At 35.3% G+C, this 19,874-nt stretch overlaps 2 protein-coding genes across 2 annotated transcripts; both read left to right on the top strand.

Annotated features, from left to right (window-relative positions):
* The first annotated feature begins 11,833 nt into the window (after window positions 1-11,833).
* Window positions 11,834-12,977, top strand: LOC146993866 (uncharacterized). The gene is made up of 2 exons (XM_085826417.1): window positions 11,834-12,010; window positions 12,101-12,977. Exons 1-2 carry the CDS (start codon window positions 11,867-11,869, stop codon window positions 12,935-12,937), a joined length of 981 nt encoding a protein of 326 aa, XP_085682543.1. The 5' UTR covers window positions 11,834-11,866; the 3' UTR covers window positions 12,938-12,977.
* A 2,613-nt stretch (window positions 12,978-15,590) lies between these two features.
* On the top strand, window positions 15,591-18,099 carry LOC146993865 (uncharacterized protein F54H12.2-like). The gene is made up of 2 exons (XM_085826260.1): window positions 15,591-16,565; window positions 17,977-18,099. The coding sequence occupies exons 1-2, from the start codon at window positions 15,591-15,593 to the stop codon at window positions 18,097-18,099; spliced, it is 1,098 nt and encodes a 365-aa protein (XP_085682386.1).
* The last annotated feature ends 1,775 nt before the right edge of the window (window positions 18,100-19,874 follow it).

Genomic DNA, 19,874 nt, shown 5'->3' with positions numbered 1-19,874 from the left:
TCACATGCTGTGCAATAATGGTTGCTACCAAAAAACCCTTTCAGGGACTTAATGACATCATAATGTCCATCGTGAAGCCACAAATTGATCCGTTGTGCCCTCTCTCTTCCTTTGTACACCACCTAAAACATAGACAAAAAATTTTTCTCTTGAGTTCCAAAAATCAAAGTAAAACCAGTTTTTAACATTTAATTGCATACATAAAGCGATCTAAAAATTCCTAATGCATTTAACATCGAAAGTAATTACATGCATATATGTTAAAGTAAAACAAAACAAAAAAAAAAATTCATCGTGAATTCATTTTTTATAGTTTAAAGTTTTAACATCTTAATGAATTGTGTGCATGCATAAAATGAATCTAAAAATAAAAAATTCTTCATGCATTTTTTTTTTTTTTTTACAAATCATATTTTTAACATCGAAGCGAAACGCATACATGCATGCATTTATACATAAAATTTAACGCAATCTAAAAAATTCGCCATGCATTCAGTTTTACAAGTTAAAGTTTTAACATTTAAATGATCAGAAATATATGCCTAAATGTTAACTTTTTGCAAATTATATTTTTAACATAGAAACAAATTGCCTTTGTGCATACATGTAAATAAAATCTAAAAAGTTAAAGTATTCTAAAAATAAAAATTTTTAAAAGTGAAAGTTTTAACGAATTGCATACATAAAATAAGAAATTAATCTAACAATTTTAAGTAAACTAAAATCTAATTAATTTTTACAAGGTATATTTTTTAACATCGAAGCGAACTGCATACATTCATGGATTCTATGCGTGAATACGCATAAAATATAATCTTAAAATTTAGAGTAATTCAAAAATTCACCATGCATTTTTATAAGACATATTTTTAGCGTCTAAAGAAATGCATGCATAAAATATAAATTTTATGTTAAATGTAAAATTAATCTAAAAATTTTTCAAGTTATGTTTTTAGCATCTAAATAAATTTCATACATAAAAATAATCTAAAAAATGTAACACAATCTAGAAAATTTACTATGTATTCAGTATTTCAAGTTATCTTTTTTTTTAACTTGGAAATGAATTGCTTACATGCATAAAATATAAAGTTAATCTAACAATTTAAAGTAATCTAAAAGATTCATCGTGCATTCAATATTTTCACGTTATATTTTTAACTTCTAAACTATTCTCTAAAAATAAATTCTCAAATTGAACAATTTAGAAATCAGTTTTTTTACCCATTAACATAGCAAAACGAATTGCATACATGCGTAAAGTTAATTTAAACATTCAGTGTGCATTTAAGATATAATTTTAACATGCAAACGACATGAACCTAAACTATAATGGTACTCGTTTAATTTTTCAGTCCGTTGAAAGCAATTTTTAAAAATTATTCAGGTACAAAATAAATTACCATAAACATAGTACAAAATAGAAAAGAACTAAAAAGTTACGATATGAAAACATACAGAAAAAATTTTAGGTAAGCTTGTATTTTAAAACAGATATATTTTAAAATATAAATATCTGGAGACAAAACTGACTTACCTGGTTCAAATTTTCCGATGAGAAGACAGCTATTTGAGTATCCAGATGGTCTTCAAATATAGCGATTTCAGTAAACGTGCAGGGGCCTAAGGGAACATTCGCAGCCATATGAAGTTCCTTTGCACGTTTCAGGAGGGCTGGTCGGCGACGATTTTTCATGGCATTGATGGCGGTCGTATCCTTATGTAAATTGGCCAACGCATAAACAATTGCTTTGGCACAACACAGTGCTTCCTTATCGTAGGGTATGGACAAAATTGACTGTTTCTTCAGTCTATCCACGGAGATATTGATGACTTTCCTATTACCACCGGCGCCCACAGGTCGCCTGATGGTGATCACGTCCACCGCGAATCCTGAGTCTAGCTCGATTTTATCCTTGGACTGCAGCACTTTCATCACAGCAGCCAAAATCTTTTCGACTGTTAAGGTCGAAACTGTCATTAAGGAAGTGCTGATAGGCTTGTCCAACCCTTCTGCTTGGATGCAGAATCGGATGAGGTCTGATGGGCCCAGATTTGCTGTTGTCCGGCGAATAAGTTGCTCAAACAACTCCCGGACGGTGTCAGGAATTCGGACCATCGGGATGCCTTGCAAGTTCTGAGGCAGCCGTTCCATATCTATACTGGCCCGGAAGGTAATCTCCTCGGCCTGATATTTATGGTTTCGTCGACGAGACTTCTCCGTGAGTACAATCGCCTCATCAATCTGGAAAAAAAATAAATAAGTTTCAGTAATAATCAAACATTTTCAAAATACATTATTTTAATAAATCATGCAAGAAAAGAAAAATATACACCGATCGTTCATTCGAAGCAGCTATATACACAGGGCCATGAGCTGATGAGGAAGAAGTCTAAAAATAAATAATAAATAAAAATAAATACATTCATTTTCTAGTTCTATAAAAATATTCTAACAGAATCATAACGAAACGAAAATTTACCTCAAATCCGGAATCCACATGATAGTACAGAGGCAAAATCAGGGGATTTTCCATGAAAATTTGATCCACTTCATCTAATAACTATTAAAATAAAAGTGGATTCATTCAAAATAAAATAAGCTCAAATGGTAAAATACATTCAGAAAAAAAAAAAAAAAAGTACACTACGAAAATACGTGTAAAAACTTACATCGTCATCAGAATCACGGAAAGGACAATCAGGTTCTTCAAATAACACCTAACAATTAAAAAAGTAGAATAAATAACGTGTTTAAAAATGGTAATCTAAAAATAAAGTAGAAGCAAAAATATACTTACATTAGATGCAGAAAAAACTCGTTTAGCAGACATTGTATAGATAAAATGAAAATGGCGCAAAAGAAAATCACAAAAAGGCAAGAGAACGTTCGCTCAGCAACAACCACAGTAGAAATGATTGCATTCGTCAACGCGAGCGAATATATAGGCGATGTATAAGAAACAAACACGCTGATTGGCTGAAATAAGATAGAAAATATTAGTGAGAATCTGATTGGTTGTTAAGATTGTATACTTTCGCCACGGCGGATGTAGAAAGCGTGAAGCGGTTTCGACAGGCTGCAACGTGAAAGAGATGACGTTTGCCTGTTTCCCCCAGCCTCCTGACGTCATGGTTGTTTTTCTACTCAACGCGATAATGTGACCTAGTTTGTAAGGTCTCGCTGGCATGGTGGTTTGGGAAATCGCCTTCCAAACTAAAGTTTGCGGGTTCGAATCCCGCTCGTGGAGCTATTTTTAAAATTCAATAAAATTTAATTAAAGGTAATAATTAAAATAATAACGTAGTAAATAATTAAAATACTTATTAAAAAGAGTAAATAATTAAAATTAATGACATACTAAATAGTTAAAATTAATTAATGTCAAATAATTAAAAATAATAAATTAAAAGTGATGTCATTCCAAACACGTAGTTCAAGATACTGTTGCCATAAAACCTAAAAATATATGTTCGTTGCCACAAAAAATAAAAACTTTGAGACATAAAATCGTTGCCACAGAATCAAAACGAAACTTTGATGATGTCATTCCTTCCATCTACGTCATTTCCGGTTGTCATGTGATTCAAGATGGCGGCGACCACGCCCCTTTTCTGTGACGTCACTTCCGCCTACCGGTTACCTCCGGTTACTACCTTCCGGCATCAAACCGGTGCACACATCTACTGCAAACATGCTGATTAAAAAGTTTTAATTAAAAGAAAAACAATCTAATAATAAAATACAGATCAATGTTTCACATTCAGAATCCATTTCCCGTACCCATTTGAGACATATAAATTATTGAATTATATCAGACTTTTAGAGAGTCATAATATAAAACTATTAAAAGTGAGACTTGGCCGTTCAATAAATCTCACAAATACTTCGTATCTGTCTCTAAACAAATGCATGGTATCCTCATTCATTGTTGTCGATCAGTATTAGCGTTTATCTCTGGTACCCTTTTAACAAAATCTGTGATAACTGCTTACTAGATTTTAAACAAACGTATGCAACTTATACAGGTTGGACTGTCAAATATATTGAAAAATTAGTTCTTCAGATTAAAAAAACAATTGAAATTCCTCTATGAAATATATGGGACATGGAAAGAGGTTTCGATTCGATTTTCAAAATTATAATTACAGAGTGAGATTATAATCATTACGAAAAAAATTCGAACAGATTTGTTACTTACTAGGTTTTTCGTAGACTGTTAAGCTATATATAGTTTTAAGGAAACCTAGGACTTTGTTATATTTTTAAATAAAATTACGCTGCCTTTCATAGGCACAGCGGTGGCTTTAAATTAAATTTTAGTTTTTTTATTCTCCGTTATTTGTTTTTGTTCTTTCAGGGTTTTTTTAGATTGTTATTCACCGCAAAAAATTAAAAACGTAATTCATAAGTTTGGTTTTGAAGATTTTAAAATCTTTCAAAAATGAATTGATTTATGCTTTCAAATGCTGAATTATGTTTAACTGAAGAGCACTTTTCGAACGTCCCACGGGAAGGTTTTTTTCAGTTAAGCAGATGTGGGCAAATAGAAGCCAGCTTAAAGGGTTAGAAAATCCGTTTTATTCGAGATTTCCTTCCTGTACGAAACCGAAGATTTATATCGTATTCCCCATTAAGACGGACAGGGTCCATGCGCACAGTAGAAACGATGTGCAGTGTTTGCTGAAATATCTGGGAAATTTCAATTTTGTCATTGTCACATTAACTATATAATTCCCAACTTTAGTGAAACCGCGGGCCGTCCGACAAGAAGTAAAATCGGTGATGAATGTCGTGTATTTAATAAAGAATGTACTAACAAATATTTCTTTGGCAATACAGGGAATAAATCAGTATGTTTACTGTGTCACGAAACGATAGCCGCATTAAGGAGTAAACTCTCAAACGGCAACACAAAATATTAAAAAATTTAAATTTACACACACACACACACACACACACACCATAAGAAGAAGATCCGCACAGTTAATTTTTTGATTCGACATGGATCAAACTACCAGGGTTCAACAATTTTAACACTGCTGCAAATAATTATAACACAATAACTACAGAGCGATATAAATGTGATTTCAAATAGTACTCAGAAAATATAGTTATGACATATTGAGCTTTCTTTCATACTCTAAAGCAAATACCCAAAAAAGAATGAAACTGATAGAAGGCGTTTATCAGGCAGTGCAATTAAACCAGTATTGCATATTCATTGAACGTTTATCAATAAGTTAACTTTAATTTTTAGTACTCATTTGATTCTTTGCTTTCCTTTATATATCTTATGCAGATATTAATTTAAATGGCGCAACATATATTAAACAAAGAACATATATAAAAACAAGAATCCTCCAACTGGCGGGGCCGTGTACTTATCCAAGATAATTTTAACGATGATTTTCAATATTAATGTTTACGTGCATCTTAAAATGTGGCCAAATGTTGAAGAATGCTTATTATAAGAGAAAGAATTGAGGTATAAATCAGCAGCCTCGTTTTTGAATTGCAGCCTCGTTTTTGTTTTTGAAAACTTTTAGTGAATGTTAAGTGAATAGTACTTTAATTGCAATGCTGCTATCAAATCCAATACGTTTCTTACATAGACATTTATATTTTGCTTCTTTGCAGCCAAAGCGAAATATGCAAATATCCTGCATGCACATTGCTTTCCGTTCACAGTAGCGGAACGATTGCTGAGAACACGTTTGGGATAACACTTTCTTGCCATTATATGTACAGTCCCTTAAATATCCGATGAGAACATTTCTGGCAATGTAAACAAACCAGCAATTGAAGTCATTGATAAACTTGATTCGCTGCTTTTGGCTGTACAAATTATGTACGTCAAAAGTATCAAATGCCTTTTTTTAAAGTTCTCAGGAACGTCCCTTTGCTAATATTTATAAATAGAAGTTCTATATTAAAAATATTTATAGATTTTAGAACTGAAATTTTCAATTTAGTCAACAACATTCTAAAATTTTGCAGGAATTATTGTAGCAAAAAGAAAAATTTATATTTGCTTGGTTTTATTAGATGTTAGCTATTTTTCATTTCCTATACATGTAAATACGCAGTTTCATTACAATGTAAATATATCAGTCAGTTTTTAATAAAAATTCATTCTTGAAACGTTTTTGTAGTGGATTTTTAAATTGCGACATATCGACACATTTTTGTTGTAGTATTAGAAGTGCCTGTTTAGAATACTCACGACTTGACGAATAAAAGAAATCAAGAAATTTTAAATGCAAATTAGTACCGTGTTCAAGCTACTGACATTAGTAAAAATGTCTACATCTTGGAAGACTTCTTCGATCTCTTCTTAGTTGCGCAATCTTTCGATATATCTGCACGATTGTTCTAATTATGAGATTGTGAACGTTGGTGCAATGCTAAAAATTCAACCTTTATATCCTATATACGAAAGACAGATCAAAACTCTGACGGATAACTTCAATTACTGGTCATGATCATGAAATAATTATATCATCCTCATGTTATGATCATAATGCAACTCAAATTATGATTACCTATAAATTTACTTCCCCTACTGATTTTAAAATCTTTAAAATATTTTCTGTTGATCATATTTCTATCATGTATATAGGGAAGACAGTTGCTACAGCCTTGATTTCCTGCTCGAATTCTGAAGAAAGCTAGTTAAGTGTACAGTCTCTTTGCATCATGGAGGCATTAGAATGTCTATGCTTTTAATTGGTTTTGTTTAGTTGATTATGGCAAAATACACTAGGTCTATCTCAATAAGTGAAAGTATGCATTCGCGGAGAATTTTCTAAATCAAGCTGACTAGTATATACTTTGCACATGACGGAAACCCTCACCAGTGGCTGAGCGGTAAAGACGCTGAACACTGGTAGTTCGGTCCGAGGTTCGAATCCTGCGAACGGGCTGGCTGCATGGGCGTTTTCGTAGTTTTCCTCATGTGTAACGTGTATATGAGCCAGTTTCCCTTAGAAAGTCCTCCACGAAAGCATCCGTCCCTTTAGACAGATATCCCTCGTGTGCTTTGCCATAACTGAATAATCCAATCCAATCCACATGAGGGAAACCTAGGAAACGCCCATGCAACCAGCCCTTTCGTCTGGAACTAACCCAGGTCGGAACTGTTAGTTTTCAGTGATTTTATCGCTCGACCACTCGTAGGGGCTGAATTCCATCGAACCAAAAGTCTTCGAAAGAAGATCCAATGTCCTATCATCGGACACAGGCTAAGAGTTGCGTCCTCTGAAATATTCTTCAGCAAAAAGAGAGCCGAATTTTCCCTTTATCGTGAATGAAATTCTCCCATTAGACTAATAGAAAAGACTGCAATTTTATCGAACAACGTTAAAAATTCTCTTAATATTTTCGTATTTCTCAGATTTAAGAGAATCACTGAGATTTCGCGAATGTAATTTCCTTTCGCGGTTACCAAACACATTCACAAATTTCTGATATATGATATTTATTTTCCATCTTATATGCTGAGTCATACACTATCTTTAAGTACATTTAAAACTTTACTAATTAAATTTACTCAAATAACATATTTTAAGGTGTATCTACTCTAGAGTCTGAACATTAAGTCTGAGCAACATTTAGCCTGGTTTTGTATCACAGAACTTACGCTCAATTGTTAAATGAACTCCAGAAAATTATATGTACTTAGACTTTTGTGTCCACACTGTACGAGCCTATACGTTTGTGGATGAATCGTTATAGAAGGAGTTTCTGTTCAGATGTTGAGGAATAAAAATCAAGCATTCATTTTGCAAATTAATAGCGTAACTCTCACGCAGATACCAATTTCCTCGCAGCACTTCGTGACTAATTCCATTCCTTGAGCTTTTTAAATAAGGAAACACATTCATTTCCATCTGGAATCTTGTGTTCAAAAATGAAGACAAATGAATTCTGTGTTTCGAATAAGCATAAAAGAATTTCATATTTAGAAAGTTTGTGATTACTATTCATAACTTTCGCTACCACTTGCATTTTGAGGCGTTCTATACTTCTTTGTTCATGCAACAATTTTGGCACACCTCATATCAGAAAGTTGCTCAAATATATAAATATATTTCATATCAGAAAGTTATACATGTTTAACCGCACTAGAAAACAGCTCACCTTGATTATTCTATTTCTATGCCGCCCAACCGGGATAGCGGCTAGCTGCCTATGCGGCATGAGGCACTCTAAATATGCGGCAAGACAACAGTCTTCTCCAGAAGTTTGTGGTAGTGGAAGAGAGATGGGAGAAACTCGGACCCCTTCTAAAGGGATGCCACTTTAAAATTTAGGCCGGAACTGAAGAAAGCTCTACTGTCAACTCTATGGTAAGCAACGTTGTTTATAAATTAGGTTCCCATGCAATTTTCGCTATATCAGGTTAACAAAATGAATTGGGTTTCCGAATTGATGGTGCAATATATAGCTACGACCTTCTATAGACTGAGCATCTTTAAGACAGTATTTCATAGTAGAAATCTTGCGTTCAGGGAATACTTTTTGACTTCACTTAATTAGCATTGTTATGGCATTAATTATTACGGCAACCATTTAGAGAAATTTTAAGATTTTACTGGTTACAAGTCCAATTTTATATTATTTTGATGATCATTAAAAACGAACATGTGTAACTTCTCTGAAAATCTACAAACTCGAATATAAATCTTATTCAAAAGTTTGAAGTTATATATTTGATTGTTTATATAAATTTGTATTGCAATCATTGCTGGCATACTTTATTTTCAAAGTTATGCTTTTATTGCAGTTTGAATAATGACGACTCAAGTCTCAAAATTTAAGAGTGAAAGCCTAGTAATCAAATGCAGATCAACGTTTTGTCACAGTCAGGATCAATTTTGCTACCTAGTTGAGTCATGTAAATTGTGCGAGACTTGTAGAGATTAATATAAAAATGTTATAACGGAGACATGGAGGAAATCTTAAAGTACTTCTTTTCAGTTTCTAAACAAATGTATTGTTACGAAATGTACAGGCTCGGTAAGATGGCTTCCCCGCAAAGCAGTTTTAGGGCTGCCATCAAATGGCAAAGGAGGGCAGGGTTGCCACATTTGGCGGGAAATCGCCCATTTGGCGGCAAAACTGGCGATATACCATGGACGGTTCGAGAACCTTCTGGAACGAATTCTTACCGGTTTAGTCCAGAATGTTCCCGAACACAAGCCGAAAGCTATATAAACCGTGCTGGTCTGCAATCAAAAAAAGTGTGTCTCTCATCGAGAGAGTCTGCGTCTCTCATGGAGTGAGTGTGTCTCGTCTAGCGAGTCAAACCCTGCGGAGGCGATCGCGTTGACAGCCGGCCAGCGAGTGCCGAGTGGGTCGTCGAATGCACCGAAAGAGTCTCGTAGAGTATCGCGGTTAGTGCATCGTCGAGAGAGCGTGTAGAGCTCCGGGAGCGACTGAACCGAAGAGTCGGAAGACGTGCTCGTGGGTCTTCGAGTGCATCGCGAGTTGTAGCGTGGAGAGTGTCGAGAGTACGTTGAGTTCCGAGAACGACCAAGCAGAGTCGGGAGCTGTACTCCGGAAAGCAGAATCGGGTGCTTTGCGGGAAGCTGTCTCCACTGTAATAGCCTGATAACCTGAAGACTGTGTCGCTGATCGTGTCACCGTGTTTATAGTAGATCTTTGACGACTGTTAAACGTGTTTTGGAGCTGTCCTGACAATACTGGCAAATAAAGTGTGTTTCGATACTTCATAAAGTGTCGTCGTTATTCGCTCCAAATCTACACAAACCGCGTACGAATGTGAAGGAAGGAAATAATGCAACAACTGGTGTCAGAAGAATAGGAAAAACGTTCACGTTCATTGCTACTGATGAATATTAGCGTGTCATAACATTTTAAGAAAATCTAGGAAAAGACTAAAGAAATGAATGCAGCTTGTGAAATTATACCTATTAATAAAAAACCGGTATCCGACTTGTTACTTACCGGTTTTTTCTTATACTCTTGCGGTATATGTATTTTAAAATTACGTTGATTTACAAAGCAAAAATTGAACAATAGTTCTTTTCTGTTTAAGTAAAACTGTTTGCTTATTTTAGGCTGAGTGGTGATTTTAGAATAAATTGTAGTTCTGTTGTTTTTACTGTTGGACTTTGTGCTTAAATTGTGTATACCCTTTGCTGTTTACCGCAACAGTTGTTTGAAATTATCCCGTCACGCCCAATGATCTATTTAAGATTCAGCTACTTTTAGACCGCTCCTCGAGAATAATATCTTAAATCACTTGCCATTGTCTGATTTTCTCTTACACATGTGGCTACACCCTCAAAAGCGGTTTTTTGAAACGTTATTTTTCACCACATGCACAGGAGTCTGATGAAGAGAGATTTCTTGCATAGAGATACGTGGGAACGGGACTGTGCCCCGTGATAAACCACGTGATATGTCTAGAGAGAGGGATTGGAGGAGAGTCAACTTTGGGGAAGAGGTTGTAAACTCTTCTGCCTGTATTTGCTGCGTCTCACCATTGTTGCCATAAGTCTTTAGTTGTGACCTGTAGTTTTAGTTTGAGGTGAGAACCTGGCTTGAGGATGCTTATTTTTTGGCATTGATTCCCTGTGCTGCCTCCTTGGCTAATATGTCAGCCTCTTCGTTTCCTTTAATACCAACATGGTCTTGGTCCAGATTATAAAGAAGTGTTGGCCTTGGGCATTGGATGACTTTTTAAGAATTTCCTGAGCTAATGGTGGTCCGTTTACAGATTCTCTTCATCTAAAGAAGCCACATTCAGAAGAGGATTTCTTCCCATTTCTAAGATATGCAATTAAGAACAAGCATTTGAGAAATAAAATTACAAAGTTTATTGACTTTTTGGCTGCTATAAGTCAAGAGCTATGTAGTGTAATTTAACCTTCAAAGAAATGCTCCAGCAATAGCAAAATAAAGCAATTAAATGCAGATATAATGTACGCGGGCGTACCTTTATAGGAAAGAAATAAGCATCGCAATCGTATCTGTATTAATTATCCACACGTTGTATCACTTTTAAAATTGCTGCCACCAGTTGTTATCACCCTGTTTTATATTTGAAGAAATTAAATAATGAAAAACCTGCATGGATGTTTCCCCCATTGTGAAAACCCATCGGTACACTGAGAGTAGTAAGCGGGGGTAACCGTGCTACGCCCGAGGCTATAGGGGGCGTGGCCTCCGCCATCTTGAATCACGTGACAACCGGAAATGACGTAGATGGAAGGAATGACGTAGATGGAATGACATCCTCAAAGTTTCGTTTTGATTCTTTGGCAACGATTTTATGTCTCAAAGTTTTTATTTTTTGTGGCATTGAATATATATTTTTAGATTTTGTGGCAACGAACTCTTGAACCACGTGTTTGGAATGACATCATCCATTTCTTGTTGGGGCATGTTGTTTTACAAAATGGCGTCTGCCGTATCACACCTTTGTATGCCTCCGCTAAGGTGCATGGATACTTTTCTGTGAACCAATCAGATTCTTTGAAATATGACCTCACCGTCTCTTAACCAATCACCGTTGAGATGAAATAAAGAGTTCCTACCCGATATAAGGTTATCCCGAGCAACGTTCCGCATTTCTTTCCTGTCTGTCGCCCTGAGTGTACGTACCTGCTTTAGCTTCGAAAATCTTTCTTCACTGCTTCGAATGGATCAGGCACGAAACAACAAAGAAGTAAGTAACGTTTTGAAAAGTTACTGTTTTTAGATTTTTAATCTTTAAATACTTACTTTATACTTAAAATACTTTATACTTAAAATATTTTTATACTTAAATACTTTTATACTTAAAAAAGAGTTGAATTTGCAATATGTGCTTAATTTGTCTTTACTTTTTTTCAGATGGAAAACCTATTTGAGAATGAACCTACGCCTTTGAACGATAAAGTGTTGAGCCATGAAAACCGCACCCAAGATGTTCCCAATGAATCAGCTAGTTCTTGTATCAAAAGAAAAGCAGAAGAAACATCCCATTTCGAGAAAAAAGTACGTATTTGCGAAAATCTTATATATTAAAGTTGATATTGTATGTGACCCCATTTTTATGTATTATATACTAACTGTTTTTTTTTTCAGCGCAAAGGACTCTTCACCGAAGACGCTATTCCAGAGGAGCTCACTCACATGGGAGACAATGTCTTTGTGGGACCCAGCATTTACAAGGGAAAAGTGACTGTGCACATCCGAGAGTATGCCAAATATGGTAAAGCTTACTATCCGACAAGACGAGGAGTAAATTTTGAGCCATGGTGTTTGAATGTTCTCGCAACCAACATGACAGTGGAGGAACCAGACCTGCTGACACTGAATCTGGAATTGCCCAAGAATTTTGTGGTCACGTATAAAGATTCCCACTTCACTTTGAAGCAACTCTCTTCGACAGGAGATAAAAAAAGTAGCCTCAGCATTACAACGACGCAGTGGGAAGAACTGATGACCAACTTTAGCCGTATCAGCGATATTGTCACCAACCTCGTTTATCAAAACATGAACTTTTGTGAAGCCTACGAAAGCGTATCCGACGAACCTGTCAGAGAGGAAAATCTACCCCAATCCTTTGACATTTCTATGGGAAGAGCGCGACTTCAAACCATTCTAAAGACGTCACTTGAAGAACTTCTTAATCAACAAGACGAACTGAAATATCCCCAGCTGAAAGACTGTGAAGAACTCGTTCATACAACAGAAACTGTGAATGCCATTGCTCTGAGATTCAATGCTGTTGACATCGCCAGGCAATTTTATGGAAACATTTGGGGTGAAGAACCCTATTTAATGTTAGTGAAACCTGCTCACTACATTACCAAGGACTTTTTAAAATCTGTGTGTTTAAACCATGTACTCGATGAAGTAAGAAACACATTTTGTACTATCAATGGTGTCTTAGGTATTGAATACTATGAATATTTGTAAAATAATTAGGATGCTCAATAAATGTTATTTTATTTTACAACGATCTCATGACTGTCTCCAGGTTCAGACCTTATTTAAAAGAATTAATCTGTAATGATTACTTACATAAATTTTAAAAATACCTATTGAATACAAACCTATTGATTTTTATAGAATATAAATATGGTTATTCTTAAACATATATATCATTACTTGTTCAACCTTTGAGATGTTAAGTAGCATTCATTTTCTCTCTCTTGTTTTTTAGGCCTATTTTCTAAAATCTTTATATAAGTGAAACTAGGGTATTTTTTATCTGTTCTAGTTAAATATATATAAATGAATATCAGTGTACGTTTAGATCATAACAACTGTTGCAATGAACGCAGCTCTGTCTCAGACCTATCGGGATCCACAGGTCCCCGCAAGTTTCGGGGGTGTTGCTGCTTTGCATCGTGCTTTAAAAGGTCGCGTAAAAACAAAAGACATCCAGAAATGGTTGCAAACCAAGGATTCTTATACTTTGCACAAGCCTTTGAGGCACAAGTTTCCCAGGAACAGAGTCATCGTAGGAGGCTTAAACGAGCAATTTCAATCTGATTTAGTGGATATGCAATCCCTGGCCTCTTTTAATGATGGATATAAATATTTGCTGACCTGTATAGACATTCTTTCGAAATACGCTTGGGCTATCCCTCTCAAAGATAAAACATCCGTGTCCATCCAATCCGCTTTCGGAAAGATATTTTCGGAACGTACACCCGAATCATTACAAACAGATGCAGGGAAAGAGTTTACCAATAAACAAGTTCAAAATTTTTTGAAAAAGAGAAACGTTCGCTTTTTCACGACACATAATAAAACCAAAGCTTCTGTCGTAGAACGATTTAATCGAACTCTAAAAACAAAAATGTGGAAATACTTTACCGAAATGAATACACGAAAGTACATTGATGTGATTGATAAATTGATATCCAGTTATAACCATACATGGCATCGCAGTATTAAGACAGAACCTGTATCCGTTACATTACAAAATCAAGAAAAAATTTGGAAAACGCTGTATAGTGAGCAACCAGTACAAAACCCTATTTCTTCAGATTTAAAGATTGGAGACACGGTACGCATCAGCCGAGAAAAAATGCTCTTTGAGAAAGGATACGAACAAAACTGGACACGAGAAATTTTTACAATCTATAAAATTATTCGACGGATTCCTGTTGTCTATAAACTGAAAGATCTAGCAGGAGAAGTTATACAAGGAACTTTTTACAAACAAGAACTTCAAAAGGTTTCGGACTCGGTTATTATCCCGTAGAAAAAGTTTTAAAAAAGAGGAAACGTCGCGGGAAAATAGAATATTTTGTGAAATTTCAGGGGTACCCCGAAAGCTTCAATGCTTGGGTGGATGATGTGAGAAGGGTATAAAAGGCCCGTAAATTCTGCTTATCTGTCATTTGAAGGAAACATGTCTTTCTTTATCACACTGATCAGCGACAGCTCCATGCGTTTTTTTCCAGACAACAAAATATCACAATTTACCACTCAGCTTCCTACTCCGATGGATTTAAATAGTCAGTGGGAGTTATCTCTTGTGGACTTTATTTACCCTCACACATGGTATAACGTCCGAAAAGACAATAATTTATTTGGATTTGATTTGGGTGATGGAAAATTGGAAGGTCAAAGAGTGCCTCCAGGATGTTATGAAACGATACCAGATTTATTAAAAGCCATGAAAATACCTTCCCATAAAAATAAGATTGAATTCAGTTACCATCCTGTTACGAAAAAAGTGACAATTAAGACCGACGAAAACTGCAAAGTCATTCTTCACGAAGGATTAGCGGAGCTTCTAGGGTTCGAGCCGGGTGTTTACAAAGGATTGGAACAAAGTCCTTTTGTAGCCGATCCCAAAGTATCTTTTCCTGTCATGTATGTGTATTGCGATCTCGTAGAACCTCAAATTGTGGGAGATGTACAAGCCCCGTTGTTAAAATGTGTCACCGTAGAAGGAAATGACGGAGACATCATAAACGCTCATTACCCCCGGCCCTTTTACTTGCCAGTTATCCGTCAACATTTTCAGACTATACATATTGACATAAGACTTCACTCTGGAGATTTAGTACCATTCGAAAGAGGCAAAGTATTTCTTGTGTTGCATTTTCGTCTGAGACAAATTCTATAAAAGAAGCCTTCATTTGCAAATTGATTTCATTTGGATTGTGTATGCAAGATTAGAAGCATCAAACATGCGGGTGCCTTATACGTGTTGCACGAAAAAATTTGAAGATTATTATTTAGCTCAAACTGGAAATGGATTACCTTACTATCAAGGAACCATTTTACAGAAAGGTTATGGTATTGGTGGATTTTTTGCAAAGCTGTTTCGCAGTGCTATACCTTTTTTGATGAGGGGGGCCAAAACAGTCGGAAAAGAAGCCTTGCGGACTGGAACACAAATTGCAAACGACGTATTGTCGGGAGAAAATTTTAAAGTCTCCCTCAAAACCAGATCTAAAGAAGCTGGCAAAAAATTAGCGAGGAAAGCAGTTCAGAAAGCAGATGAGATGATTGGTCACGGAAGGTTTAAAAGGAAGCGCAAAACCCCCAAACACTTCATTTCGTCTAAAGCCAGGAAGGTGCAACGACGTGATATTTTTGACTCGTAATGGCTTTTCTGTTAAAAGAGTCTCCGGAATGCGCAAAATCCGAATTGGATTTATTTTCGTTACCTCCCACTCAAACAGTGATAGAAAAATGTCAGTGGGTTGAATTTCATCCATTAGCCAATGTGTCGGAAGGAAGTCCTGTGGAATTCAATGTTTCTAAAAGCGGAGACGACTACCTAGACTTATCACAGACACAACTCTACGTCAAAGTGAAAATTTTAAAAAATGATGGCAAGCCAATCACGGCTGAAAGTAAAGTGGGACCTGTCAATCTCTTTTTACATTCTATGTTTTCTCAAGTGGATATTAGCTTAAATGAAAGACTCGTTTCCACCAGTAATAACACGTATCCTTACAGAGCCATGATAGAAAAATTATTGAATCATGGTTTTGATACGAAAACGTCTCAACTATCATCAGAATTGTCTTTCAAAGATACAGCAGGACGTATGAACGTTTTTGATAATCAAGACACTCAACCGAATGAAGGATTCAACCAACGAGCAGAATTGTTTAAACTGAGTGCTTCGGTCAATATGATTGGCCGATTGCACTTGGATATGTTTCATCAGGAAAGACTTTTGCTGAATATGGTGGATATGAAAATTAAACTCATACGCAGCAAACCAGAATTTTGTTTATTGGGCGAAGGTGAATTTAAAGTTTCACTCGAACAAGCTTCATTGTTTGTACGCAAAGTGAGAGTCAGCCCAGGTGTTGTGCTAGGACATGCCAAAAGCCTAGAAAAATCAACAGCCAAATATCCCATTAATAGAGTACTCTGCAAAGCCTATTCCATTCCCACTGGAAATATGACTTTTATTCAAGACAATATTTTCATAGGTCAAATGCCTAATCGTATTGTGGTGGCATGCGTCGACAATGATGCCTTTAACGGAAACTATAAAAAGTCTCCTTTCGAATTCAAGCATTATAATATGAACTTTATCGGTGTTTATGTGGACGGTCAACCGGTACCTCATAATCCTCTTCAGCCTAATTTTGACAAAAATCATTTCATACGAGCTTATCAGAATTTATTTATGAATGCAGACGACAGAGGACTTTACCTTTCAAGATCAGAATTTTCAAAAGGATTTTCCTTATTTCGCTTCGACCTGTCACCTGACCTTTGTGATGGCTCTCATTTAAATCTAGTCGACACAGCAACTTAAGATTAGAAATAAAATTTGGGACTCCCTTACAACAAACTGTTTCGTTATTAGTGTACGCTGAATTTGAAAATTTGATAGAAATCAATAAAGCTCGAAATATTCTGTACGATTTTGGAAACTGATGAATTCATCACAGATTCATCAAATCTTATCTCGAGATCCTATTTCTTCGAGATATTATGCGGGTGTTTTTCCTTGTGATAAAATACCTGCGATTCAAAGTTTTCCCTGTGCACTGGTGCTCAATACGGACAAACATGATGAAAAAGGAATTCATTGGCTAGCTGTCTACCTTGCAGATCAACAGACTCTGGAATTTTTCGACTCTTATGCACTCCCGCCTGAAGTATATGGAAAAGATACCACATCCTTTGTCAAGAAATATCGTCATGTTTTCTGGAACAAGATTTCGTTTCAGAGTTTAACTTCTAATGTATGTGGACATTATTGTATTTATTTCATTATTAAACGCTGTCAAGGACTCTGTATGGAACTCATTGTATCACCCTTAGATGGGAAGAATCATGATTTCCAAATATTTCAATTTGTCAAAAAATGATATGGTGAAAACATGATTTTTAAAAAATAAAGTTGTTTTAATTTGTAAAAATGTCTCTTGTTTCTACACTTATTTAAACAAAATGAATAAATGTCTTATGCAAAAGGATTTTCGATTAAGTATAAAAGTGAGTGTTTTCTTAACATGCTGTCATTTCCAAAAATCGAACTGCCCAAGTTCGTACATCCTTCTACTTGTCTTCTGAGCGGACCTACCGGTTCGGGAAAAACATTTTTTGTGAAGAAATTGATAGATCATAAAATGTTCCATCCCATGCCGACCAATATTATTTATTGCTACGGAAGTTATCAACCTCTTTTTAATTCCATGAAAAACGTAAATTTTGAAGAAGGATTACCATCTAACCTGCAGACTCTTCAAAATGCTTTAATTATCATAGACGATTTAATGTCTGAATTAGCAAGTGATACTCGCTTAAGCAAACTTTTTACAAAAGGAAGTCATCACCGAAACCTTTCAGTCGTTTTTATAACACAAAATCTTTTTCACCAAGGCAAGAAGATGAGAAATATTCATTTAAATTCCCATTACCTTGTCCTATACAAAAATCCTAGAGATAAAAGTCAAATTATGCATTTAGCTAGACAAATGTTCCCCGGAAAAGTAAAGGCCTTTCAAGAAATTTTTCAGGATGCTACTTCAACTCCATTTAGCTACTTGTTGATTGATTTACGACCTGAAACAAGTGAAACGCTTCGCCTTCGTACAGGCATCTTTCCTGGGGATAAATACTATGTCTACCAGCCCCGATAGTTCATTTCAGTTTGAGACGTCGAATGGCTAACATGTCTTCTCCCATCGTGATCGATTTCGAAGGTTTTCAATGGATGCCTCATTGCTACGTTGTTAAAGAATTAGCCTTGTATTCTGTGCATGAAGGATATCACAGTTGCTGGTCATTTTTACCTCCTCAACCTTGGAAAACATTATCACGATCTCAGCAAAAGTGTTTTGCTTGGGTCACAAGAAATCGTCATCACATGAATTGGAGTGAGGGTGTATTACCTTATACTCATCTTCGTATTATTTTGCAATATTTGTCATCTATTTATTCTGACATATACGTGAAAGGATTAGAAAAGAAATTATTTTTAGAAAATTTATTAGGTAGAGACATCATAAATCTAGACTGTCCTAAGATAGAGAATTTAAAAATGAAAAGTTCTTTAACATGTTCGATTCATGCAAAAGGATTTAATTGCTGTGCTTTAACCAAAGCGGCTGCATTTGCTACCTATATAAAAGAAAGTGTGCAGGAAGAAGAGTTCATTTGTCATCAGCATGTCTCATCTGAAGGATGTGGATTATCTAAAACTATTAGGAAAAAGTCGAATAAAAGCAGCTGTACTGAAAAAGTGTCCGAATCATCTCATAAAATCAGTTTGTGAGTGTGTTTTAAATCTTCTAAAAGGAAACATACCCATCACCAAACGGGTCAAAAATCGACTCGCCCCTTTTAAAAGAACTTTAAGAAAACTAGCGGACAAAAAAGTACCTCTTTTTAAGAAAAGACGTCTTTTGGTTCAAAAAGGTGACGGTTTCCTATCTTTCCTGATTCCTGCAGCAGTCAGTGTCTTATCCTCCCTTATCCATGGAACACAGTAAGAAATTTGCGCTGGTACCCCTGGATCGTATGCAGCAATTTGAAGATGAACATTTGAGTGAATTAGATACCCAAATTCAAAACATCTTAAAAAAGAAAATGGATGATGAAGAAAAGTCTAAATTGTACATCCAGGTTCTGCAAAAGTATGTTACATTTCCTCATGTGAACACTTCCGAAGAACAACCGCCTGAACAACGTTCTGAGAAAGATATAGAAAAAGAAATTATGCAAACAGTTCCTGTGAAGCAGAAAAGAACGGCACAGAAAATAATAGATTTTCTAAAAGAGCATCAGATTTCCTGGACACAGAATAAAGAACTCATTCTAGATGATCATGTGTTTTCTGGCTTTGACATTGTTCAGTTGATAAACTTTCTGTTGAGAAATAGAACTCAAAAACCTTTTGCCTTTGAACAGTTTAAAAATGTACTGAATGTTAACAACTTTCCTCAAGACTTTGTCAAAAACAAACATTTAATGAATGTAAAAACTATGTATGCTAGACCTAAAAGAAACGCATCTTCCAAACTATGGCTGAAATTGTAATGATACGTGAATAAATGTAATGGCTGATCATTGGTGTTGTATTTCTTTCTAATTAAGTTAACATAATTTTTGAAAATAAAATATGACAATTATTTTCTAGGAAAAACTTACCTTTCATGAAATCCTTTCAAATAAGAAAAACATAATTTTATCATTCAAACTTCTGTTTATTTTTTTTCTAAATAAGTTTTCTTTTATACACATACAAATGCATGATTCTGCACACACACATATATATATATATATATATATATTTACATACAAAATTTCATTTTCAGATAAGGTTCTAACATAAACATAAAAAGTTCTTCTTCAATATACTAATGACCATACGGCAATGTGCTCAAGTCTTTTTGAATTACCCGTTTATCCAACA

The sequence above is a fragment of the Stegodyphus dumicola genome, chromosome 11, assembly GCF_044657685.1.
Source record: "Stegodyphus dumicola isolate Sdum_Otavi_A_Nest chromosome 11, ASM4465768v1".
Classification (NCBI taxonomy): domain Eukaryota; kingdom Metazoa; phylum Arthropoda; class Arachnida; order Araneae; family Eresidae; genus Stegodyphus; species Stegodyphus dumicola.
Note: the sequence above shows the minus strand (reverse complement) of the source record. Positions and strands in the feature narration are given on the sequence as shown.